General features: G+C 42.8%; 1 protein-coding gene across 1 annotated transcript in view; it reads left to right on the forward strand.

The window, feature by feature from the left end:
• Positions 1-19948, forward strand: part of LOC108795090 (reticulon-4 receptor-like 2) — an 80553-nt gene extending 60605 nt beyond the window's left edge. The window contains exon 3 of the mRNA XM_018566275.1: positions 19289-19948. Coding sequence (XP_018421777.1) covers positions 19289-19948 — 660 coding nt within the window. The remainder of the gene's footprint in view (positions 1-19288) is intronic.
• The last annotated feature ends 6843 nt before the right edge of the window (positions 19949-26791 follow it).

Below are 26791 nucleotides of genomic sequence, written 5' to 3' on the forward strand. Positions count from 1 at the left end.
TACATGTCTCTGAGTTCAGGCTATGTGTATTTGGCTGGGATGTGCCATGTGATAATTAGTGTTCTGGCTAACTTAGTGCTTTATGATACCCCACCATAAAAAAACATTACACAGCCATAAAATAGGCCTGAATAAACAACTCTGTTGCTTTGGTCATTAGGGGGAATTGAAGCTTTGAAGACTCTCTTAAACAGAACACATATTTAATGGGTAAATATCTAGAAGTGGTGAATTTCAACAAACTGAGGGGACGATGGGGTTTCCTAATTAGTACTAGGGTGCTCAGACCTCACTACCATCATCCTGCTTTTTCCCCACATATTCGTGCATGGGGAAAAAAGCCTGTTTGCTCGGCTGTGTTTGGGATGCAATTAACTAGTAATGGCATTGCACGCGCGTTTGGTGTGCGCTTCGTGAACACTCATCAAAAAGCACACTTTTGAGGCATGTTCCAGATATGCCTGTGTGTGAACGGTGACTTATAGTAAAGAACTTATGCACTGCATTGCCAACTAGTGGCCAGTGGAGGAACAATTCTAACAGGGCTATTCACTAAAGGATGAAGAGTTTGGAGAAGGGAGGAGAAGTGAACAATCTAGGACAACATAGCTGAACTGGAAAGTGAGCTGAATTGGTGAATTTTTCTAAATCAGCTATTTTGTCCTAGATTGTTCACGTCTGCCTTCTCCAAATTTTTCACCCTTTAGTGAATTGCCCTGTAAATGTTAATTTCCTTGCTGTTATCTCTTGGAAGTAGAGATTCTTGCTTTTCTTGTTAATCACTTGCTCGCTTACCTACTGTGTGTAACTTCTGTTTAACCTTTTTGCAAATGCCAGTAAATGCCAAAATCATACCTTACCACTTGTCTGATCTTTTGCCTGATACCGTTACGTTACATAGGTTTTTTTGTCTATCTACAGCAGGGTTCTCAAACATAATTCACTTGGGGGCCACTGGACAAAATGTCTTCTCCCATGGGAGTCGCTTGGCAAATGTCATACTTACCTACATACAATTTTTTTTTTTTACCTATATACTGTACCAATGTTAATGTCTGCATGTGTTTATAATGTTAGTATATGTGTATGGGGTGGCGTTTTTTTTGTGTGTTTTTTTCATATTAAATATTTATTACGTTTTCTGAAAGAGAAACACCAACAATAGGGTAAAGCAAAATAAGCCATTTTACAATAAAATCACAAGCGCTAATAGATACTACTAGACCACATTTTATGGACAGCAAGAAAGCCAACATACCGTTACCTCGCTACTTATGAACGTTCCTTTCAGGCCACAGCCTCACAAGCAAAGAGCAGAATTGGAATCATGGTTTGAATGCAATTTAGCTGGTGTCAAATGCCAGCGGGTGAGAACTTTATAAGTCATTTCCTCAGTTGCATTGGGCAGAAAGGAAACATGCACATGATGCAAAATGGTTATATTTTGCTCCTCAGAGAGGACCATGTTCAGATTCTCCTACCACTTGGACAAATATTTCAGGAATTCATTCACCTGCATAAGTATTTTGTACCACTTTGAAATATACTTAGAAGGTGAAGAGGAAGATACAAACAAAGATTCCAAAGGACACAGGTCTGTAATAGCCTGTAGGGGTTGGGGTACTGAATGTAAAAAATGACATAGTTGTGTATATCTCCAATGATCTGCAGCATCTATAGTAGTGGGACTGGGATCCTTAATCTCCCTTAGAGGCTTAATCCTAGTATCATTCATGACATGATGCAGGCAAAGTTTTTTTCCTTAGACCAGGTTGAAAATGAGGATCCCACTTACCAGGCAAAAAAAAAAAAAGAATGCCCCAAAAGCAGAAGAAAAGGAGTATTATGTACAAAGATTGTATTCTGCAGGACAGCATCCCATATACATAAAGTCATACTAGAAAGTGGAGAAGTACTAGTTGAGAGAGGACTATGGCATTTACGGGAACCAAATCACATCGCACAGACTAGATTCACTTAAAACAAACTCCGGCGTAAGGATAAGGTAAGGATATTCATGGATTTTAAACATAAAAATAAAATATAATTGACATAAGCAGCTAATGTATGCTCAACCCCAGCCACTGAGATTCTACATTTTTCAGGGGAATTTTACACAGTAGCCAAGAAAGGCTCTAATGAAATTGCAAACAAAAGAGGGGAGGAAGGGCAACCCTATCTAGTGCCATTATATAGGGTAAGAGGCTCACTCAGGATGCCATTCACTCTCACCTGTGCAGTGGGTGATTCATAAAGAGACGCTATCCGGCAGTGCATCCTAGGTGCCAACCCTAAATGTTTCAAAGTTAGCATAAGATGGGGGCGTAGCTAGGATGTGAGACCGTCCGAACGTCTCTCGAGGAGCTCTGCTGCGCTTGATTCTCTCATCAGTTTCTTTATCCTGCCTAGCGTGCACATTGATCTGTGCACTTACCTGGTCAAACTCCCCCCAGGCACGACACATGTCCTCCAGGTCCCACCGGCATGGTGCTGCAGCCAGAACATCGAGTTGCCGCCATCAAGGCCTAGGTGTGTGCTGTGCCGGCGCCATCTTGCCTTTCCCAACTACTTCCTCTCCATGATCTCCGCCGTTAACTGTCATAGAGAGTGGCAGTGAAGTGATAACAGGCAGCCCTCTCCTCTCACCCGACTCCCTGCTTCTGATGGTCAGGAGATGCAAACCATTCTGGTGGCAGTTGAGGGCTGAAAGGTTACGCTGACCACCAAGATTGACCACCTGGCGGCTGAGTGCACTCTGATCTGCCATGACCTGGATAAAATCTGCACTCGCCTCACTACAGCTGAGACACGGGTATCAGAAGTGGAGGATACTGTGCATGGCCATGTCGCCTCGCTGGCCGACCTACAGCGCATGGTGGGTGTCCTTGCGGCTAAGGTGGATGATGCCGCATGATGAGGAACAATGTCCGGATAGTGGGCCTGCCTAAAGATGAGGAGGGCACAGATCCTACCCAGTTCTCTGAATCCCTGCTCCAAAAAGTACTGCAATTGGATTCCTTGCCCCCAATTCGTTGAATGGGCCCACAGAGTCCCCACAGGCAGGTGCTCCTCCGCGGCCTTTTCTGAACTGCCTTCTCAACTACAGGGGCAGCTGATGGCAGCCCGTAGTCATCCTGATTTCTGCCATGGTAATGCCCGGCTTTGGGTTTTCCCGGATTTCTCGACTGAGATACAGAAGAGGAGAAGGTCAATTGTGGATGTCCGCCGCCGACTTAGAGAGAAGGGCATCCATTATGGTATGTTCTATCCTAGCACCTTGCAGGTTCAACATTCCTGCTCGGCTCATTTTTTTGATACTCTAACCATGGCGGGAGACTGGCTGGATGCTTTGCGGTGACTGGTTTGATCTCTTTTCTTTTTACTTCTTATGCTATTGTTTTGTCTCCTGAGATACCTGGATTATTGCACTACCAGACTGATTTATTACAGGTATTTATATAGCGCCAACAATTTACAATTTAGATTGTAAGCTCATGGAGCTTACAATCTAAGGTCCCTATATCTCATGCATACATACAGGGCCGATTTAGACAGGAGCCAATTTACCTTCCAGCATGTCTTTGGACTGATGCATTCTCCTGACAGGGAGAATACCTGTTGTAATGCCCCAGGCAGCCCTATGTTGCACCTCTATTGGCTATTACCTTTCAAGCTCTTCTCCACCTTTCAAGCTCTTCTATTACCTTTCAAGCTCTTCTCCACCTTTACTGCAATCCAGGCATGTGTCCTCAGGTACTAGCTATGGTATCCTGATGGAAGCAGCGCCTCCAAGTGACTTTTTCTAAATTTTTCTTCTTTGACAGATTTACTTGCTGAGAGGCTTCTTTTTTGGAGGTGTTCTAGGAACTGGTTGGGGTTTTGGTCTGAGCATCTAGTTAGTTAATTGTTTTTCTTTTTTACTAGATAGCAGGAGTTCACTATGTTTTCTATGGGTTGGAGTGTTGTGTGCCATTCCACTGCTCTGGGTGAAGTGTGGCGGCCGAGTCTCATATCTTTCCACGACTTGCTACTCCTAATGTGTCATTCCTGGTCCTACATGATTGAATGGTGTATTAATGGAGGATACTCTTAAAGTAGCATTAAGTTCTGGGTGCCATAGGCTCCTTCTGCCATCAATCAAAGAGGGAAGGGGCGTGGCCTGCCACAAGGCTGTGTGTGTCTATGGACGCACACAGCTGCTGCGGGCACGAGTGCACACTGGTGCCACCATTAGAACGATGGCGGCAAGGGGCGGGGGGAAAGAGCATGGCGGGGACCCACTAAAAAACGAGGATTGAGGTACTTTTACAGAAAAAAAGCAACATCCTCCAGCAAAAGGAGAGTCTCCTTAAAGTAGAAATAAAAAAAAATCTGGCTTTAATATCACTTTAATGTTCTGTCATGGAATGTGAGGAGGCGTAATGATAAGTTTAAACTCTCTTTAGTTCTCAACTATTTTAAACAACTCCATCCACACATTGTATTATTGCAGGAAACGCACCTAACTGGCAGTAAAATCCTGACATTGAGGCGTCCCTGGATTCAGAAGACGTTTCATGCTACTTATTCAGTGTATGCTAGGGGAGTGTCCATTTTGATTAACAGGTCCTTTCCCTGCACAATTCTACATACCATTGTGGATCCCGCTGGAAGATATGTTGTTTTGATTCTAAATGCTCGTGCCACGAAGCTAGCTATAATCAATATGTATGTGCCTCCTCCCTTTCAGGTCCAAGTGGTGTACTCAATTTTGGATAAGTTGGCGGCCTACCTTGCAATGCCTGTTTTGATTGTGGGGGATTTGAATAATATCTTAGATTCCTCTCTGGACTCCTCTAAACCCGGCTAGACCCGTTGGCGTGGAACTGTTGTCCTGGGCAGATACGGCTCTGTTGGAGGAGGTCTGGAGATGGAAGAATCCGGGGATGCGGGTATATTCCCATCTGTCCCACACCCATGATTCCTCAGTACGTATTGATATGGCCTTCGGTAACCGGGACCTTCTTAGTTGCTGGGGCCTCTTACTTGCCTCGGGGATTGTCAGATCATGTTCCTGTGTCTATCTCACTGTCTTTCCCGGGGGGAGGAGCCATGGGTGTTGGAGGTTATCTCCGGCTTGGCTGCGGGAGGTATTGGCGTCTGCCCTTGCTGTCTTTGCTATGGAAGGGTATTGGGAGGTGAATGAGGGCTCTGCTTCCCCTCCTGTAGTTTGGGATGCTGTTAAGGCACATGTTCGGGGGAATATATTTTGGCTATTAAGGTCTACCCGCAGGGAGTAGAACGCTGCTTTGGAGGATTTGCAGGAGGTGGAGACCGATTGTGCCACGGCCTTTGCAGCTTCTCCGGACGAGGCATCAATGGCAGCGCTTAGGTTAGCCAGAAGATCTCTCAATCTCCATTATGTGGAAATGACCAGGTGCTCCTTGCGCAATCTCAAGGAGTCCTTGTTTGAACAGGGTAGACTTTTAGCTTTGCTGGTGGCCGAGCAGAGGGCTCAAACGAATATACCATGTGTTCTAGATGCTTAGGGTAATAGGGTCACGTAGCCGCAGGAGATCCTACTGGAATTCCGGTCTAATTATCAGCACTTTTACTCTAAAATCCCTGATTACCATGTGGATCGGTTGGGTGCTCTCTTGGGGGGACTATCCTTGCTGGAATTGGGAGGAACGGATGGGGACTTCTTAGACGCGGACATTTCGGCCCAGGAGATTCTGAATGCTATTGCTTACTTTCCGAATGAGAAGTCCCCTGGTCCAGATGGGCTGCCCGTTGAAAGCTATAACGTTTATGCTGAACAACCATTCAGCATAAACTTTATAGCAGCCCCCAGGCTGCGGGACTTGTATGCTTCAGGATTGGTTGCTAGGTGACCTACCCGATTCCTTTAGAGATGCACACGTGGTTCTTCTTCCTAAGCCTGGCAAGGATTCTCTTCTATGCTCATCGTATAGACCACATTCCAGGCGGATCCAGATCTTCCTTTGCAGTGGGTGGACCAAATAAAATATCTTGGAGTTATCATCATGAAGGCTGTTGGAGATTTTTATCATCTTAACTTGCTTCCATTGCTCCAAACGATGAAGCGTAAATTTGAAGCATGGGCGCATCTGCCCCTGAGCCTTATTGGGAGAATGACCCTTATAAAAATAAAGATCCTACATGTTTACCTCTATTTTCTTCGTAACTCCCCGGTCCGTATCCTTGATGCCTTTTTCAGGAGGGTGAACCAGTTGTTCTCCTCCTTTTTGTGGAACTCCAAGGCTCCACGGGTTAAACTTAACCTCCTTCAGGAGCCTTGGACTCAAGGTGGCCTGGCTCTCCTTGATCTCAAAAAATACTACCTGGCCCATCATATGGTGGTGGTGAATCGTTGGCTAACGGCAGAGGACAGTGATGCAACAGTGGTGACGGAGGCTGCCTCATTGGGATCGTATGCAGCTCTGTCTGGAAGGCGCCATTTTGTATGCTCATTGGGGTGTTGCTGTTCTCTGCGAGGAAGTTGGTGGTGTTGCGTTGGAAGCAGAAGGATCCCCCATCAGTCTCGGATTGGAGACATTTAGTTAACTCTTCTCTGCACTTTTACAAGACAGCCTACCTTAAGAGGGGAAGCCTTAGAAAGTTTGACAAGGTCTGGGGATGCTGGGTTGATGCTTGGGCCACCACAGTTTAGTGTAAATTGGTAGGGTGGTCTAGTCACCCATTATTCCCATTATTTCCAGTCCCCCCTTTAGTTTCCTAGTGTCTTAATTCTCAACCGTGCTGTTGTGATAGATCCCCCCACAAACTGTGCTTTATTTGTACATCATGCTCTCAGGATGAATACCTCCTCATTGGATTAGGTGTGGGTTCGGCTGTACTCTTTGTACCGATATGTATTTGCTTCTGATCTAGGGTTTGGGTGGCACACAGTTCTCTAGAAGGGGGGGCGATCTTGTTTAAGGGTTTTTTATGTTTTTCTAAATTTCATTTTTCTGTTTGCAACAGAAGTATGTACCCCTACCTAGTAGGTGTCGTGAGTCTACCTTTGTGTTCTTTTTGTGCAAAATAAATAAACAGAATTTACAAAAAAAAAGTTAGCATAAGATATTTCCAGTCCACTCTATTGTTGTTTACGGATGTGTAGAAAGCATTTGATAGAGTGGACTGGGAGTAACGCTGTACATGAGCTATTAAAGTGGCATTAAGGGCTAACGTCCCTCCCCCCCCCTCAAACTGGGTAAGTCCTTACACTAATGTAATGACTTACCTTAAATGATGCCTCTTAATTTGATCATCTTCTTTCCTGTAGTTTTTAGCTGTCCCTCCAGCGTTGGTGCGGGTCTCCGATCCAGTGCTGACTCCTCTGTGCTAGCTGGCACTTCCTGTCCCACGGAGTCTGTGTGGGTGCACGCTGCTCCATAGAATGTGTCTCTCCTCGTCTCCCGGCCGAAGATCTGAACTGCGCATGTGCCTGCCTGAAGATCCTTTGCGGCCGCCCGAGAAATTTTCAGATGTTCGGACGGGAGCACGCGGCGGAGACACAGGTAAGTGTTAACCCTTTGAAAAAGTGTATTTTTTTCTTAATAGTTTTGCATATATCTACTGCTTGTTAGCAGTAGATATATGCAAAAACCGCTGAGGTTAGAGTTAGTTGAAAATTATCTCTAGATTCCCTCCCCGAAATAAATCCCGTCTGATCTGTATCTATCCATTTGGGGATCAACGGTAAGAGTAACAAATGTAACACCTTAACGTACAATTTCAGGTCTACGTTCAACAAGGAGATCGGTATGTAACTTGCGCACACTGTCAGATTTTTGCCCGTTTTAGGAATAATCGAAATATACCTTCTTGAAGACTGATCGAGAAGGGCCATCCGTTGAAACAAAATTTGCATACGAAGTGAAATAAGGTAAAAGGACATCCTGAACAGTCTTATAATAACTTAATATAAAACCATCCACTCCCACCACCTTACCCATTTCCATAGATTGCAACACAGTAGCCAGTTCGGCTTCAGTAATATCTGATTCTAAGGCTTCCAGCATAGCTACTAGGAGAGGAGGTAACTTAGCGTTTCGAAGATAAGCAAGAATCGTTTTATGCCTTCCTTCTTGAGATAAGGTTGGAACAGCGGAAGGGACATTATATAAACTGTAATAAAACTCCCAAAACTCTTAAACAATAGCCTGGGAGGTATGCACAATGTCTTCAGTAGCTATCTTCAGATTAGAAACAAAAGAAGAGTTCTGTTTGCATTTAAGGGCCCTAGCCAATAAGATGCCCAGTTTATTGCCCCATTCATAAATCTGTCTAGAATCAAGATTATAAGCTTGTTTTGTATTTTCGGTTAAGATAGTTTGCAACTCAGATCTCTTGAGAGTCAGTTGCTGTAAATTAGACTGTAGAAGGGAATGTTTATGAAGGGATACAAGAGATCTTATTTCAGCCAAAAGCCCTCATGTCCTTGCTTTCCTATAGCGGGAGCCCAATTCAATTAATCTACCACATATGATGGCCTTATGGGATTCCCACAGCCGGCCAGTATCTACATCTGGGTGTGCATTCATATGAAAGAAGGTCCTTAGGTGCTCTGATAGCAGAGTGAAATCTGCCGAATTAGATAGAAGGAAATCATTTAGCTTCCAGGCATCCTGTCCACCAGGGATAGAGGACACCAGTACACTTGCCATGATCAGAGCATGATCCAACAGTGTACAAGTTTCAGTTGTAGCCCCATGTAGGCCCTCCAAACAATGATGACTCAAAAAAAATGGCATAATTTCAAAAATGGGAGTTATGAACCATTGTTCATTGAGTAATATAGTTAGTGGAGAAAAAAATTCAAGCACAAGGGGCGTAAGGGCTTCTTCACAGTAAAAGCGGTCAGGGTGTGGAACTCGTTGCCGCAAGCAGTGATCTCAGCTAAGAGTGTTGAATCGTTCAAAAAGCATTTGGACGATTTCCACAGAGGCCGTAACATACAGGGGTACAGGTATACTTAAGAAGAAGATGGCACATGGACTCATCTACATTCATACACATGTAAATTCACATGCATACACTCTATAGGTTGGACTTGATGGACCCGTGTCTTTTTTCAACCTCAAATACTATGTAAATATAGTGTATGTATGTACAATATATAGTCCCTATCATAAGGATGTAATACTCTCCAAGTGTCAATCAGCCGATTAGCATGCAGCGTTCTCTTAAATTTATTAAGCTGACTGTAGGGAATATAAGATCTACCCAATGAGGTATCTAAGTTTGGGTCAAATTAAACATTGAAATCCCCAGCCAACATTATACAACCAGTAGTGAATTCCTCCAATTTAGATAAAGTCTGGGTCAGGAAGGCCACCTGCCTGACATTTGAAGAATATACATTAGCCAGAGTGCAGTACAGGGTGCCCCATGAGCCCTTCAAAAACAGATACCGGCCCCGTGGGTCCACTTCCATTGCTGTCTAGACATGTGCTCTGTCAAAAAATTGGTTTCGTTTCTATTTGGATATTTCGTTATTCGAGATTCGGATCCGAAAGTCAATTTGTTTCGGGTTTCGGACAAAATCTGGATTTTTGTTAGCGGTTGTATGTATGAATGTTCGTTATGAATTAATTTACGTTTCAGCAAAGTGACATTAGACAAAAGAAAAGAAGATTACTTTTTTTTTACAGTCTGCAAAAGAGAAAAAACTAAACTGTGAGGCCCCCCCAATTGATACCCAACCCTTTAGGGCTGGTAGGAATATTACTTTTTAATTAAAGGATTTTTTAAAAATGTGGTCTCTTTATTTGCATTTACTTTTAACCCTTTAGCGAATTAGTAGGGGTACATGTACCCCATACTCATTCAAAAGGGGTGGGGGTGTTGGCATTTGGGTGCCTCGATTATAAATGGGGTACCCTTATGCAAATAACCCCCCCTGCCCGCAGACACTGGGTTTAGGGATGTGGTCAGCAAGGCGTTTCAACTCCCGCATCAATTTTTGGACAAGTTCTTGAGGGACCGTAATATCCAGGGATACAAGTATCCCTAAGAATGAGATGATGCGTGGACCTATATGGGGGCGACTTGATGGACGTATGTCTTTATTCAACCCCAAAACCTATGATGACGTTTACCTGAAACATTAAGACTAGGGCTGGGTATGATTAAAATGTTCGTGTTCGATTAATCGAAACAATTTTTAATCGATTAATTTCAATTATAACACACATACATATCCAACTACATTGGCCTGTACACATACAGCAATGAAGTAATAAAATGAACTAGGATCACACTAATCCAGCACGTTATTATTCTCACGTGCCCCACTCAATATGGCCGCCGCTTGAGTGGGGCAACTCAGAATAATAACGTGCTGGATTAGTGTGATCCTAGTTCATTTTATTACTTCATTTAATTTCCACAGTCCTAATTAAGACCCCTAATATTATGCAATATTAACTTAAAGGTCGCCATAGACATATTCATAGGAGTTTATAGCATAAAGCCATAAGGAGATGGAAATTGAAGGAAGAAGAAAAAAAAAACCGTAGCCCAACTTTTTGCTCCCCGACCCTCGCCAATTGACTTAGTTTATACCTGTTGGGGGATGTAACAAATCAATAAACCCAAGCCCTCACCCATCCCTCTACATTACCCTTAATTTGGGTGCACATTTACCCCTTTATCCCTCTATTATGTATACCTGGCCCATACCCAATACTTACCTTTTTTTCTTCTCTTTACTGCCTCTTCTCTTCTCAACTCCTCATCTTCTTCCTCCATCTCCTTCAGGTAAACATTTCCCGCATTGGAGACATAAATAAGGGATTTTGGCTATATGTATCTTTTTTGGTAGATAATAAGCCCGACTTCTTAGTTAAAATATTTCCTAGGTTCTACACGTTTCTACACTAGAATAAGAGCACTCACCGGTATGGATTCCTCTGCTCTGAAGGAAAGTACAATAACAACATATGTATTGTTCTAGACAACGATTAAGTCTTTTGGTTTGGCCATTTGTTTGTGGATGATATGCGTTTAAAAGGCAATGATCAATTTGTAACTTTAGACAGAGAGCCTTCCAGAATTTTGAGATGAACTGCGTTCCCCTGTCTGAAATTATTTGTTTTGGAATCCCATGTAAATTGACGAAGTTGGATATTAACACATCTGCAGTTTCTGCCATTTTTTTAGGAGGTCCACCACCACCAGTATATAGTCTCCAGAAGGAGGTAAATCTACAATGAAGTCTAGTGATATAGTTTACCATGGTTTTTCTGGTATTGGCAAATTTGTTAGTAGTCAAAATGCTTTGATTGAGCACAAATGTTGCAGGAATTTACATAATCCTGGACTCTTTCAGTCATGTTACACCACCAGAAATGCCAGCGTATGAATTCTAAAGTTTTTGTGATGCTTTGATGTCCGTCTAAAGGTGCATCATGACAATTAGGAAATACTGTTGTTCAGCATGCATTCCACTATAGTCCAACTATATGGCATATAACTCAACATAAACAGTAGAAGTTTATTCACTTCACAGTCCAGCAACTCAAAGTAACAGTAGAAGTTGACTTCACTTTATAATCATAAACGCAGTTTTATGAAAGGCAGTATTGAGTAAAAGTACTTGCGGTTTTGCAGACAGGCTTCACTTGCACTGGCTATGCAACATTGAGGCCTTCTTGAAAGCTGAAGAGTTCTCATATCCTGTATAGGTAGGTAGGATATGGAGGCACAGGCAGCCTACACACAGAAACAGAGGAGAGGGTGCACCCTTCTAAGTCATACACTTCCCCTTGTGAATAGGAGAGAGGAGTAGCAGACTTGAAAGGAGTTGTAATGAATGTGAGTGGATGAGATGCTGATTATCTGCCAGGATGGAGAGTGGAATGAAATAGATTCCAGTCAGGCAGGGTACACACCACAAAGTCTGCGATCCAGAGCGTTCGGCCTCCGGAACACTTGCGTTCCAGTCCAGCGAGATCTGAAAAAATAGTGCTTGCAGTATTTTTGTAGATCGCACTGGACCTGAACGCAGGCACATCATAAAACTGCGTTTATGATTATAAAGTGGGCAATCGCACTGCAGGCATAGGAGGGCATGGCTGCGGCGCCAATGACTTTAATGCACCGCCACACACCCTCCCACCCCTGAATGCAGGGAGTTGGCCAGCTTGCGTTCCAGCGGCCAAACGCTCTGGAACACAGACTTTGTTGTGTGAACCGGCCCTTCAAGGTGAATGTAGTGAATTGCCAGGAAGGAGAGTGGAACAGTCTGTAGCAGTAATCAGGATGATGAGCTCTCTGAGTACACCTGTTCAGTGTCAGCACATTGCTTGAACACTGAGCAAATGAACTTCCCGGCTCAAGCCAGCTGGGAAGGAGGAGCTGGATGACGCCTCAGCCTCTGATAGGCAGGGAGACGGCGCTGAATTCCAGAGCTGGAGCAAGGACAGGTGACAGGTGTTACAGCAAGGGAGCAACACCTCACTGGTCCAGTCAGCAGGAATGCATCATCTTAGAAATTAGTGAGTGGTTTCTTTGTCCTTTATTGCCACCAGTGACCTGATCACTAGTGTGACATAGCACTAAGGAACAAAAAATACGTAAGGACTGGCAACATATTAAAAAAATATATATTTTTGCGACAATACAGTATAGTCATATCCAAGAAAGTATAATTTTGGATATCTTACATTTAACTATGTGCCTCATAGCTGATCATATAATTAGTCATCATACCAGCTGCCTCGGTGTTCTACGATTTAACTATTGAGATTACATTTATGTATGAGCCACAGACTTGAATTGATGATCAAAGGCACATTTAGACACATATATTCTGTGATTGCATGGAATGCTGTCATATACTATATATAAACTGATTACTGCACTTCTGTCAGAAACTCCTACAGTCCTCCCACTGCCACCTGTCATTTCTTTTCTGTCCTGTTTATTAAAAGGGAACTGTGGTCTGTTTCATACACATTATATTGTAAAAGGTAGAAGCAGTTTTAATCCCCCAATAAAATAATTTAACATATTAACCTAATCTTTGTATGATGGAGGGGCATCTAATAAGCAGTATGGTGCCTGGCACCCTCACAAACTGTCTCTGCACGTCACTTTATTACACAGATAGGCAGGAAAGCATATAGCAGACAACGCATTGCATTATAGGAGCTTCTCTTTTTCTGATTTAGAACTAAGCCCTTTACATCTGCCCTGTGCTCACAGATTTTACTTTGGACAGCTACCCCCAGAATTTATCTACTGGCAAATTTTTGTATTTTGTCACTAGTACCTCAAGATTAGTTGAGACATAATCCAAGACTTCTAAGTGAAGCTGTTCTCTGGCATCTACCTTATTCACATTTGGAACCCGGAAAGAGAGGAGAAGTATCAGGCACAGTGCTGGCACCCAGAGGTAGTGTGTGTGCCACCAGGTATCCTGGAAAGGTTTACTCTGCTAGACTTATGGTATATAGAGCAGAGTAAACCTTTCCAGTAGGGGTGTCCCAGTACCATTTTTTTCAAGATCCAGTACAAGTATTTTCCCTCAGGTACTTGCCGATACCAATTTCCGATACTTTTTCTTAAAAGAATATGTAAAAAAATTCTAAAACAATACAGACTAATGATTTTAGGGCAGTTTCTTTATAATTATGAAGAACTGTAACTCAGTCCATGATTATACAGCAATGGAGAATGGCAACCAGTAATCGTGGATTGCTGAGATTTGTAGTCCTCAACAGCCATTTGCCATTCTCCATTGCTGTATAATCATTGATTTTACAGCAATGGAGAATGGCAAGTTTGGGTCTCACCAGGGCTGCATTTGGGTCTCACCTGGGCGGCGTGCAGATCTCAGCGGGGTTGCATTTGGGTCTCACCAGGGCTCCATGCAGATCTCACCGAAGGATTCTAAACTGACCACCAAGGTAAGGGCAGATTCTTAACTAACCACTGGCAATTATCGGGCATTTTCATGCGTACTTGTACTCGTTAAAATGATTATTATACAGGATTTATATAGCGCCAACAGTTTGCGCAGCTCTTTACAATATAAGGAAGACATTACAATCACAATACAATTCAAGATAAGATGGTAAGGATATGCATACTTATCTATGATCTATATATTTCCTGTTTGATGCTGTATTCCTGTATTCTGATATAATGTTCTTATAAGCAAGCAAAACTTAAGTCAGCATTCCTCAAGATCTCAGTGCTTCATCTAAACACATAACCAACACATCCTGGAGTAGGGGCATATAATACTAATCTTGATAGACAGCCTGAATTGACACATCCTGCCTTGGATGAGCTAGGAAAGCGTGATCGCACACTATAGATTGCTAAGAGAGCCATACATTGAACAACACTATAGATTGATGAGAGATCCATACACTAAAGCTCAGTATATTGAAGCACTCTATAGGTTAGTGATCCATACATTGAAGCACCCTATAGCAGGGGTCTCAAAGTACCGGCCCATGAACCGGTACTATGTAGCCAGCTGACTTGCGGGAGCAGCTACACACATTTCTGTTGAATGCAGACCGCAGAGCTGCTCCTGTCAGCTCCAGCAATCACTAGCTCTTTTCGGCTGGAGCTCTGGCCGAAAGGATGGATTAGTAAAGGTCTGCACCAGACCTTACTAATCAACCACTAGATCGCTAGGGAATGATGTGCCTCCTCGAATCCTCCCTACAAAAAAGTAAGCAGGTGAGGGGGCTCGCGGGGGGAGGAAGGGGGAGCGTATTAATATGTGTGCGGGGGGCTTGGAAGGGGGGAGTGTATTATTATGTGTGTGAGGGGCTTGGAAGGGGGGCAAGGGAAAACACTCAGTGATCAGTGATCGCTGAGTGTTTGTAAATAATTGAGGACATAGTATGGTTACTATATCCTCAATTATGAATGAATGGGAGTGATCTGCATCACCTCCTGTTCATTCATGATTGTAGATATAGTAAATACACTATGTTCTCATGTTATGAATATGAATGAACAAGAAAACTCAAGAGGATTCCTATTCATTTATAACAGGGGCTGCAGAAAAAGAGATTGAGGACTCTGGGCCCTCAATCTCTTTTTTTTATTTTAAAAGGGAAATATCAGGTGCATGTTTAGACCCCTAATATTTCCCCAAAGCCCCTAAAAGTAAAGTAAAAAATAAAAATATTTATTAAAAATGAATCAATATTAAAAATTAAAAAGTTTATAAAAAATAAAATATTTAAAAAATTTGAAAAAGTTAAAAACAGAAAACATTTTCGGTTTCAGCCTGACATTTTTTTAATTTCGGTTTCATTTCGGTTTTGAAATTTCCATTTCGGTACACCTTTATTAAAAATATTATTTATTCATTCAGAATTTGAAGGGGTGTGTGTATGAGGCCCCATTCACAGGTGCGATTAGGGATTTCTGTGCCACAAACTTGTGTTTTCCTGCACAGGAATCCCTAATCTAGCATTTACATGCAGCAACTGTCACCCATTCAAGTTAATGATCAGGTGATAGCTGCTGCATGCAAACGCCTGCATACCACATCTAATCATGTGTGATATGATTACATGCAGTTACAAAAACAATCACTTTTCCTGGATACACGATCCAGTGTATCCAGGGATCGTGTATCCAGGGACAGTGATTGATTCCTAACTGCATGTAATTCTTTCACATATGATTATATACCGCATGTAATCATATGTGAAAGGATTACATGCAGGCATTTACATGCAGCGGCTGACACCTGATCATTAACTTGAATTGGTGACATTTGTCGTTTGTAAACACTTGTAACCTTTGCAGACATTAACAATGTTTTGTCACGCGTCCGATCACACTGTGGATGAGGGGCGTGGCTGCAGTGCCATTGATCTCAATATAACGCCATGGCCCCGCCCAGAACGAAGGGGGGGGGGGAGTTTCCTGTGCGATTGCTGTGCGTTCCAGCAGCTACCGCTCTGGAACGCACCCTAATGGGTGTGAACAAGCCGTAACACCTCCAGGGGTGCTTGCATAGCCAAAACAACAGGGCCCCTTTCACAATATACAACCAGCATGACATACTGTAATGTTATACCAACCCCCCGTTCCCTCTCCCCCTTTCCCCTTTTTCTCCCCCCTCCCTTTCCCCCTCTTACCTTGCAATTATGTAAAAAAAATGTAATAGACATACCTGTTAAGATGAAAGCGCTGTCCATGCCGACTGCTGGAGAATGACTTCTCCCTCTCTGCTCTCTCGGTGATGTAACTTCCTCTGACTCACACCGTGCCAGCAAGCCACGGAGGATCAAAGGAGTGAGAGAGAGGGAGAATCGAGGTACTGAAAACAGCGCCACCCGGTGCTCGCTGACTGCCGCTCTCTCCCTGCTACCCACCGCTCGTCATGGTGCCACCAAGTACGGGTGAGCGGCGGCCTCCCGCCCGGGCACAGGGTTCAAAACCCGTACAGTCCGGGTGATTCCCAGACATGTGGCAACCCTACTTGATTACCAGTGCTGCCATCAACCCTGTCTAGTTCAGCACCAGGCACATTGGGCTCAGACAACACAGAGCCGTCGGCCAGTAAATCGCCTAATTTAATTAGCACCCTTCCCCCCCAGGCTAAAGCATTTTTACTAATTTTTTTCCTGCAGCACTTATGTGACTACTTCTAGGGCTTTGGGTGGGGAGCATCAGTGCTCCTCCCTTCTCTCGCAGCCTCCCTCTGCACCCAAGGGAGTCAGAATCCCATACAATAGGAACTTTAACACAATAAAGTCAAAAGGGAGGGAGGAAGAGTTGTTTTTTTTTTTCTTTCTTTTTTTGTTTGTTTTTTTGCAAGAGGGGATCCAGCCATGCGGCCGCAGGTATCAACCGAGGATTTCTCATCACAACTAAGGAAACTAGTATAAGAATTGTTCGCTGCTTGATTTTAAGATTTTTTTTTTAGCAGTGAGGGTAGAGATTGGATGAGTCATGGACATATCCAGGAGGAAACAGGCCAAGCCACAATCAGTGAAAGGTAAGGGACTTGCCCCAGATCTGACTTGCTTGCCGACTGCAGACCGTGCAACAGGGCTGACGCTAGCATAAGGCTGCATAGGCAGCCGCCTGAGGGCACCTTCACCTGTGTAGGTAAAAATCCTTGCACCAGCTCTGGATATCGGTGCATCACTAGATGCTCCTCATATTGTAAGCTTAAGGAGCAGGGACTGATGTGAATGTGCAACCATGTAAAGTGCAGTGTGAATTATCAGCGCTATATAAAATTAACAATAATAATCACTAGCCATAAGCAGCTGGTTGGGGCTGATCACCCAGGTCTAATCTCTGCTCTATTCCACAATCATTTGCAGCAAACAAGTGGCAGGAAAAGTAAAAATAGTTTTTCAGTTTCTTCAATCCATTTTAAGAAATACTAGCAAAGTTTACCAAATGATAAACTTTGTTGAATTTGTGGGAGATAAAAAATACCCCAGAATCAGTGGTCAGTAGGAAGAAAAAGGTCACTAGCTTCGGTGGTCAGTGGGAGAAAGAGTGCTCCAGTGTTGTCAGTCAGTGGGAGGAAGAATGCCCTATCTTTGGTATTTATGGGGAAAAAATGCCCTAGCCTTGGCAGACAGAGGTAGGAAGAACGCCCCATCATTAGTGTCTTGGGTAGAAAAAACACCCCATTGTTGGCGTCAGTGGGAGGATGACAATCCTAGCATTAGAGTCATTGGTTACTTACCCAAACAGAAGCTCCATGTCGGTGCTGCTGCTTGTGCTTTAGCACCAGAACAATATGAGCCTTTTGATACACTGAATATATTCTGCATGATAACCGGTCTTCATACAGTAAGATATTGAGGAGAGGAGTGACCGGTTAGCAGGAAAGTGTAGCCTCACCTTTGGCAGGCCCCTTCTCTTAAGGCAAGCATATCTATTGATATTAAGTTGTCCCCAGGATTTAATACACAAAAGTAAACATTCTCCGGCTGTAGAATGTTGCAAATGGCGTAAACAAGGGAAGATGTACATAAACTGAAGGAGTAACGACAGGTGGTACAAAGCATATGTAATCTCATGATGTAATAAAGCTCTGGGCTGTGGCAGACAGTAAGGCCCGGTTCCCACCTGGGCGTTTTTCCGCGCGTTCGTACTCGTGGAAAAACGCTCAAACAGGGAAATGCCATTATTTTCAATGTGCATGGTTCCCATCTGGGCGTTTTTCCGCGAGTACGAATGCGTGGGAAACCGCCCTACCCCCAAAGAAGTACAGGAGCTTCTTTGGGGCGTATTAACGCGCATATCCCGCTGTGTCCATTAGGATACAGCCGGATACCCGCTTGGAAACTCGCGTTTGCCACACGTTTTGTTTACCACAAATCGCGTTAAGAAACGCGCGGCAAACGCGAGTTTCCAATACGCTGAGGTGTGAACCCAGCCTAAGCATATCCATGAACATAGTAAAGGTCAGGGCAGGTGGGACACATGAAATGAGCTTTAACCCTTATAAATTCATTTTCAATATAAATTACTTTTTTCCTAAGTAAAGCTGTTGCTTTTTAAAATTCTGCTTGGTTCGTAAGAGCCCTTGAAATCTAGGGTGAATTTTCTCTTCGCAATGTGAATTTTCATTTAGCTTTTAAGAATTTTCATTTGTCAGATAAAGTGAGGTTGTGCTGACTTCAATCATCCAATCATGTGCGAGTACTAATCCTGCTTTTTTTTTTCTTTTACTTTTTACCTTGCACATGATTGGGTGTTCTTTGAAAAGTAAAATTTTATTTTGTTTGTTATCACTAAGATAAGTAATACTCACTTTGAAAGTGAACATGCAGCAAATCAACCCTACCAGAAGGTATGAAAAACTTAGGGGCAGAAAGAAAAAAATCTGTTAAAGGCAGTCTACATTAAAAGTAAAATGCTTTGGAAGTCAGTCTATTATTTGTCTACTTCTCAAGAAATAAACTTGAGAAAGTAGTGTCCTCAGATAAGCATAAACTTTGAACTACAAGCATACCCTGGCAGACATACCTGGATGAAATCTTTGGTAAAATTACTCTCCAGTCTCAATAAGACAACCCCCAGAAAAGTGCTAACTAGTGTCAGGCAGTTGTATGGGGGTGGAGTTTTGAACAGAATTGGCAGGGTTTACTGAATTAAGGGGCATAGCTTTCTGAAACTGCAATTAGTATAACCAGTATACTCTGACATTTATATTTATTCAAATATAATTTAAAAGAGGTGGAATCAACAATTTTTGTATTATTATTATGAAAATTATTTAATTTAAACATTGTTAATTGACCATTTTTTCTTCTTTTTTTTCTAGGATGGCCTCTTTGGTGACCTTTCAAATCTTACACAGCTGTTTCTGTATGGAAACCTTCTACAGTCGCTCCCAGCTGGCACGTTTTTTGGCCTCTCAAGCCTGGATCGCCTGCTACTTCATAGTAATCGATTAGTGACGATTTCTCCTGCTGCTTTTACGGGCCTGAGCAGCCTCACCATTCTTTTTCTCTTTAACAACAGCCTCCCTTCTCTCTCAGGAGACTCTTTGCGTTCTCTTCCCTCCCTCCAGTTTTTGCGCCTCAATGGAAACCCATGGCACTGTGATTGCAGTTGCCGATCATTATGGGGCTGGTTCCGCTCTTCCCCAGGTGTCTCCAGCTCCCCAGTAACCTGCTCTTCCCCTCCTGCTCTTCGGGGGCGGGACCTGCGTTTTCTAGAGGAGCGGGACATGCGGTACTGCACCTCACACAGCCCTTTGCCTACTGGGAACCTATCAGGATTATCATTTCCACCCAAGCCTTCTTCTTTCTATAAAGGTCAGCCTGGGCCAAGTGAGAATGAGATCAGGGGGTGGGAGGATAGCACAGAGGAGGGTGTAGATGGAGAAGACATAGGCAACGGTGCAAATGGATCTATCAGAGGTCTTGGGATTATACTGATGGTGTCTGTACTTATTGTGAATGTAGAAATAGACGTTTGACCTGTGAAACAATTCCTTTCAGCCATTATAAAAACTTATACTCAATAAACACTTTCTGAAAATAAAAATATATATATATAAATATATATATATGTGTGTCTTATTTTTTTTACCCAGCAAGTAATTGTGGAACTAAAGCTAAACTTTTTTTTTCATCTTGAAGTAAGGGAAAGTTAAAACCCCTGTCAGTTTGTTTTTTGGTCATGTGTGTCCCATGTTTTTGTCTGATTTCCCTTCACTTCCTGTCCCATAGCTACAACACGAAGTGACGGGTAATTCCTCCACCAGCGTAACAGAGGCACCAGAAAATGTGTCCCTATTGGAAGGTTTCCCCTCTATTCCTGTTCAGGTGACCACTCAATATTTGGGAGTTTCTTTAATTTTCACTCTGTAATAACATTCACCATGACAAATAGAGAGGGTGGATCTATCTAACAGGGACACAGATAGCAATAAAAGCCAGACAGGTGTTCTAATCCCTCTGTCCAAAACTAAAAAAAAAAAAAAAAAAGTGTTGGCTTTAGTTCTTCTTTACATTTAAAGTAATTTCCCCAAAAACAGTTTAATATATTAAAAATAGAAAACATTCTTTATAGTATCTACATGTCTGTAACTATTAATATATATCATATGGATCTCATTGTGATAACAAATACGGCTTGTTAAATTTCCACAATAATTTATAGCTTTTTAAATGGAAACCAATTCCCTTAAACCTGCTGCAAAGAATAAAAAAAGACTATGCTGCTTTGGACTATGGTTCAACTACTGCTTAAAGTGACATTAAACCCTCAGATTTTTTAACATAAACCAATACTGTAATTTGTGCCTTACTGTAATCCAGAGTAGTTTCCCTTCTCTTTGCTGCTCTTCCTTTTAAATCCTCATGTCTTCTCATGCTGGGGGAGAACTTTCCTTTGCAGCTAAGTGCCTCTTCCTGTAGTGCTGGCTCAGGTTGCAAACCTACACACAGACACCATGTATCCATTTCAGAGACAAGGCAGTCTGCTGCAAAACAGAAGTTCTGCCCAGCACGACAACAGATACAGATTTAATAGGAAGAGCAGCAAAGAGAAGGGAAACAACCATGGATTACAGTAAGGCACACATTACAGTATTGGTTTATGTTAAAAAATCTGAGGGTTTAATGTCACTTTAAGTATTAGCTTTTGCAAAATTCCTAGCTTGCTTTAAAAAGACAGGATTACTTTGGAAATGGACCCTTTTTGGTTTCTCCACGCCTCCCTATTGACTGCAAGCAGTAACTGCGCAGCAAGGAGGAACCAACAGAGGCCGGTCTTTCTTCTATGACAGTGTCTAGTTATTAATGTAAGCTAGATACTTTACTGAAAAATAAATGTGCACGCAGACCATTTGGCTGTAGAGCCAATAGCATAGTGGCAGATTCACTTTATACAAACTCAGGACATCAGAGAACCGTCAGACATTAAAAAAAACAACGGGGGCGTAGCTACCGCGGCACGCAAGATGGCCACTTAACTCCGGAGCTCCTTACCACCCGCACCCAAAATCAGCTTTAACAGCACAAAAAAAAACAACAACAACATGGCCCAAGAGACATGCTGGAAAATCATCAGCCGAAAAGCACTTGCAGCAGGTTAGCTGCAAGCACTGTTCAGGGTATTATGAAAACAATGTACACAGTGGGAGTGCTGTTGGCGTGAATGGAGGAATCTGTAATTTTTTTGTTCAGCCTACAAGGCTGAACAAAAAAAAAAAAAGTTAATTGTGTGTACCCAGCTTTGCTTATTGTGTCTTGAAAGAGATCATACTATTACACAATTATTCCTGATTACACTATGGAGGGCCACTAGTTTATTGTAAACAAAAAAATACAGATCAGATAAGGTTTATCAATATGTTGAATTGTTTTCTTTCCTAAGATTTATCATGTGAAAATTGCCATATCAGGTTACTGTTATTTTCATGTCTGTGAGCACCTTTGCTTAGATCACATTAAGAGCTTGTTCACACCATGTTTGAACCAGAACAAATTTTTGTCCACACCTGAAATGCATCCCAATGTATTCCTATGGCTGGGCACACACCTTACAGCAAGCATAGTGCTTTCTTGCGATGGTTGTAAGGTACTTAAAAACGTACGATCTGCCTATCTTGCATAGGCAGATCGTACTTGCGATGATCGCAAGCCACACCCCGAGGGGCGGGCTTGCTATGACCGCAATGCCGAACGGGCAGTGTGCGCTTTTATCGTACGGACATGCCACAACCCCGCCGAACATCGTACGATGCGCGGCGGGTTTTCGAACATGTCCGTAAGTTTAAAGTCATGCGACCTTACAGTAGTAGATGTCGCACGGCTTCCACACACCTCACGATAATCGCACGATCGCTGGATTTCCCGCGATTATCGTACGATTATCGTAAGGTGTGTGGGGACCTTATGGCATTTCTGGGCTCTGTTCACACCAGCCCTTTCCGAGCGGGGGAAAAAAATGCCGCCTGATTCAGATCTGGTCCGGACATGGTGTGAACAAGCCCTGAATCACTTGTAGCGATCCCCCTTTTCTTTGTCAGTGATACCCCAATGCAGGATAACACTACCTCTGGCTCCAAAGTGTGATCTACAGGAATAGAACTAACGGGTCTCCCTGTGTTTCCTCTGCCTGTGTTTCCTCTGTGATGAACCTCAATAATAAATACACAGCACACCTTGAGAGGTTTTGAATGAATGTTTACTGTATATTGTAATCTGAATATCAATGCATTAGCATAACATTTGTCTCTACACAGTATGACACCTCAACTATGTATGAGACACAGTAATGAACTATCAATGCAGCTGTTTTAACAGTAAGCTTACTGAACGATAATCAAACTATACACAAGCTGTAGTCCCAATGTACCCAGGTACCTAACCCACTGGCCAGTGGTAGTATCTTCAGCTAGCCAAAGTTGAGGCCCAATACAAATGGTAGAGCAATCTGTGTATACTGTTAGAGACAACAAAAGGTCGGAGGCCTCTCATCCATACACAGTGAGCAGTTTGCAGCCAGAAGAGACGTCAGGGATTATCTTCTGCGATGAAGAAACACGTCCATTAGGAGATGGAGAATTGTCTGATGTCATCAGGTGGTCCTGTCTTCAGCCTCAGCGTCCGTTCGCATGGGCCTCTCAACAGGATGGCACCTCACCCAAAGTCTCAGCCAATTGTCTTCCAGACCAGAGCAAGCAGCAAATTCCTCTGTGTATGAGATGTAATTTCAGGATGCACCTGTGACAAGTGAGTACAGTCTCTCTATCCCTCTGGCTGCACAGCATAGAAAATGACAGTCTGTGTACTGTGTCTCCCTGTACTGGAATGAATCCAGCAACCGTCTCTACTCAGAACTCACTTCCCCTAGCACCCTGGGAAATGTAGTCCATGTACAGACAGGACTCCTCCCTAGCTGTGTACTCACTCCCCACAAATCTTTGATACCAGGCTCCGCCTGCAGCTGCAACAGGAGTTAATTTTTAAAGGAGCCAACCCCACATCAGGGCTGCACACTAAAAAAAAAGAAAACAGATTAACAATAAATACTGGTAATTTCATGGGGCTGCAGGTGACATTTGACAATGAGCATCATCTAATTACCTAAATAAATAAAATACGTACACCAGATTTACTTATTGGCCGCTGCATTTTATTGTTATAAATAAATTATTATAAACTTTATAAACCGTGAATCTAATCAACCATCAAATCTTTATCTTGCTATGGTTATTTATCATGTGATGTCACTGTAATCTCTAAATGTGACAAACATGGCTACCTCCATAAACATTCAAAAAAGGACTTTTTTAATTTATAAATTTTTACATGACCCTATTTGTGTAATAGCCAAATAGGCTGTCATTGGTTACCTCTTTCCTGGCAATGCAGTACAAGTTACTTGGCTGTCAATCTTATCCTCTTGCTTCCGTACTGTGAGTCACAAACCTGGAACATGAGTACAAAGAAGGACTTTTCTTTGACTCTCTATTCTCATTATCGATTAGTTGGTTGGATCCCCTAGCTCTCTCCTCCATGCTGGGAGGGCACAGCAAGCAGTGGGCGGGTGCAATAGCCAGCCTGCTATTGCACCAGCCCACTATCTACTATATTTACATTCAGCTGCCATCTGCGGAATCTTGCCACTGGCAACTTGCTTACAATACAATTCTTTTATAAAAGGTAGGGAAAAAGTCAATTTTGCTGCTGGAGGTGTATTGCAGTGCCATTCATTTCAATGGCACCCAAACACCCCCTTCCGCCGCAGTGTGATCGCCCTCACTGGAACGCATGGTAACGCAATGCTGTGCGTTCCAGTGCAGTGCGATTGCAAACAGATGTGCACGCAGTTGTATTGTGAAGTAAACTTTGTTTTAACACTGTATTTTATTTTAAATTAAGGATGGTATTTCATCGATTAATCGATTATTAGAAAAAATTATCTGCCAACTAGTCGATTATGAAAATAATCATTAAATGCAGCCGTATTTACTTTAATAATATGATTCTATTGTCCAGATGAAAGCAGTTGTAAATCAACAGGTGCAGCATATACTGCGTTTCCCCGAAAATAAGACACTGTCTTATATTCCCCCCCCCCCCCCCATATTACAGAAATCTCTGAAGATAGCGCTAGGTCTTACTTTTGGGGTAGGTCTTATTTTCAGGGAAACACAGTATATTCTAGCTGCACATCAAATTAATTAACACTAACTGGTACTTGCATTTTCCTAGTAAACTCCCCAAAAAGTTGGGGAGGATTACCCAAATTGGAACACAATACAGATGGAGTAACATTTTTGTCCTACTCCACTTTCTTTACAGAGTACCTGATATTTAAAAAAAGATAAACAACTTGTGATAGCATTGAGAAATAGGGAGATATAGTGGAAATTCAATTACTGGTTAGAGGAATTTCACATATCCTTCATGACATTAGGAATACCAAATAAATACCGTAAAGCCAAATCTAAATCCAACAACAAAATTGTAGTATACTGCAGTTTACCAGTCCTTAGATGTGGTTGCTGCATTAGTTTATTTTTTTCAAGCTTTTTTTCCTTTAGTTTAACCTGGTGATCCTGCCAACAACACACTTCCTGTCCTAGGGTAACAACACTGACTGTATCTATGAAGAAGCAGTACTGCCACCCCCGGCTGCTCTCCTGATTTGGACTACAAACACCTCCTCTTCTCTTTAACATAGGGAGGAAGGGTTTTGTAATTCACAGAAGATAGCTGGAAATCTGATAACATTGTTAAAGATATCAGTTTAGTGCTAAGGAAGTTACTAGGACACTGAAATTCTGCCAAAAACTAAATGAAGTCACTACATCTAAGGACTAGTAAGCTGCAATATATTCAATTTTGTTGGGTTTAAACTATTCCTTGGCTTACATACAGCAGTGGCACTGCATTTGATTAATTCTAACTAGTAAAAATATTTCTTCTCTAGGTAGTTTTTTTTCTGTAACACATAACATTTATCTAGCAGTAATAAGCTAGAATTAAGCCACTGAAGTAGTAGACAGAACAGATCTAAAAACCACACATAATGGAAGCCTTTTTTGTTGACCACATTTGAGGAGAAAGAGAGGCAAGGCTCTTGTAGCGCCCTCTAAAATGTCGCTATTCAATTTAGAGTTACCTGGACTGTAACCAGTCTAGATACTGATTGTACAGAGTTCTGCATTCTATAGGTGTCCCTGAATCTGCTGGATTGATTGCTCCTCCTGTTGCTGAGGAAAAGGGAGCCTTGGCATACAGTGAGGGAGGATCCATCCTCAGGTTATGACTATGCACCTGACCCTAGCCAATCCCTGAGTAGGATGACTCAGAGGCATGGTGGAGGGCAGGTAAAAAAAAGTCTGGGGACACTGTGCAGAGCTCTCTTCCCCCTAGGGGCCTTGCCCTAGGAGGTCTGTGAGATGCAGGAAACTGGCCTGGGCCTCAGCACATGGCAGGTGCGGAGGGGCCTAGAGGCCTAGGATACACTGATACTTTGCTGGGCCCATACATGTGGCAGGTGATGGGTGCCTTGTTCTAAGAATATACTACCACTAACCTGGAGTGCTCCTTGGACGTTTCAGATGCTGAGGGCACAGAGATTCCAGATCCTGAAGAGAATACCTGATGGAAGCTGGGTCGGAGCGAGAGTCTGCTTGTTGAAGGGTACCGCAGAGGAGCTGGAGCGAGCGTCCGTCTGGGACCCACAAGGGAGATCCCTCACCCTATTCCAGGTATCTGTTCACAGTATTACTACTACTATTGGTCCCTGGGACCAGATCACAATGATTTCAGCCTTAGCTGTTGCTAAGGGAGAAAGCTGTCCTCCGAAGTATTTCCAAGGGCATCCTACAGGTCCTAAACCCTCTCTCTCCTATTGAACTTGCAAATAAATATCCCAAAAGAACCCTAAGACTCGAGCCATTCTGTCCATGAGTGTCGGTGTGCTGTTGCTGATCAAAGGGGACTGGCAGCTGGAACCAACAGGTAGGAGAACCTATTTCATATTCAGCGGCTCCTTCGGGGGTGAGCGCTACACTCTTTTTGAAGAAATAAAGAATACAGTGGATAATGTCAGAGGCAACCGCCAAAAATATAGCACACCGAACATCATAGAAGCCTTTTTATTATTATTATTATTATGAGGGAGGGGCAAGGCAATTTTTAATAAGTAATAACAAAATGCTGGCCAATTAGACCCATAAAAATAGCACACACACACAAACACACACACAGCATTTTTAGCATGCCATATTTGAAAAGAGAGAGAGAGAAGGCAATTTGTATCATGAAATAAAAGATTACAGTGTATTATGAATTTT

The sequence above is a fragment of the Nanorana parkeri genome, unplaced genomic scaffold (assembly GCF_000935625.1).
Source record: "Nanorana parkeri isolate BGI_ZX_2015 unplaced genomic scaffold, ASM93562v1 scaffold931, whole genome shotgun sequence".
Taxonomy (NCBI): domain Eukaryota; kingdom Metazoa; phylum Chordata; class Amphibia; order Anura; family Dicroglossidae; genus Nanorana; species Nanorana parkeri.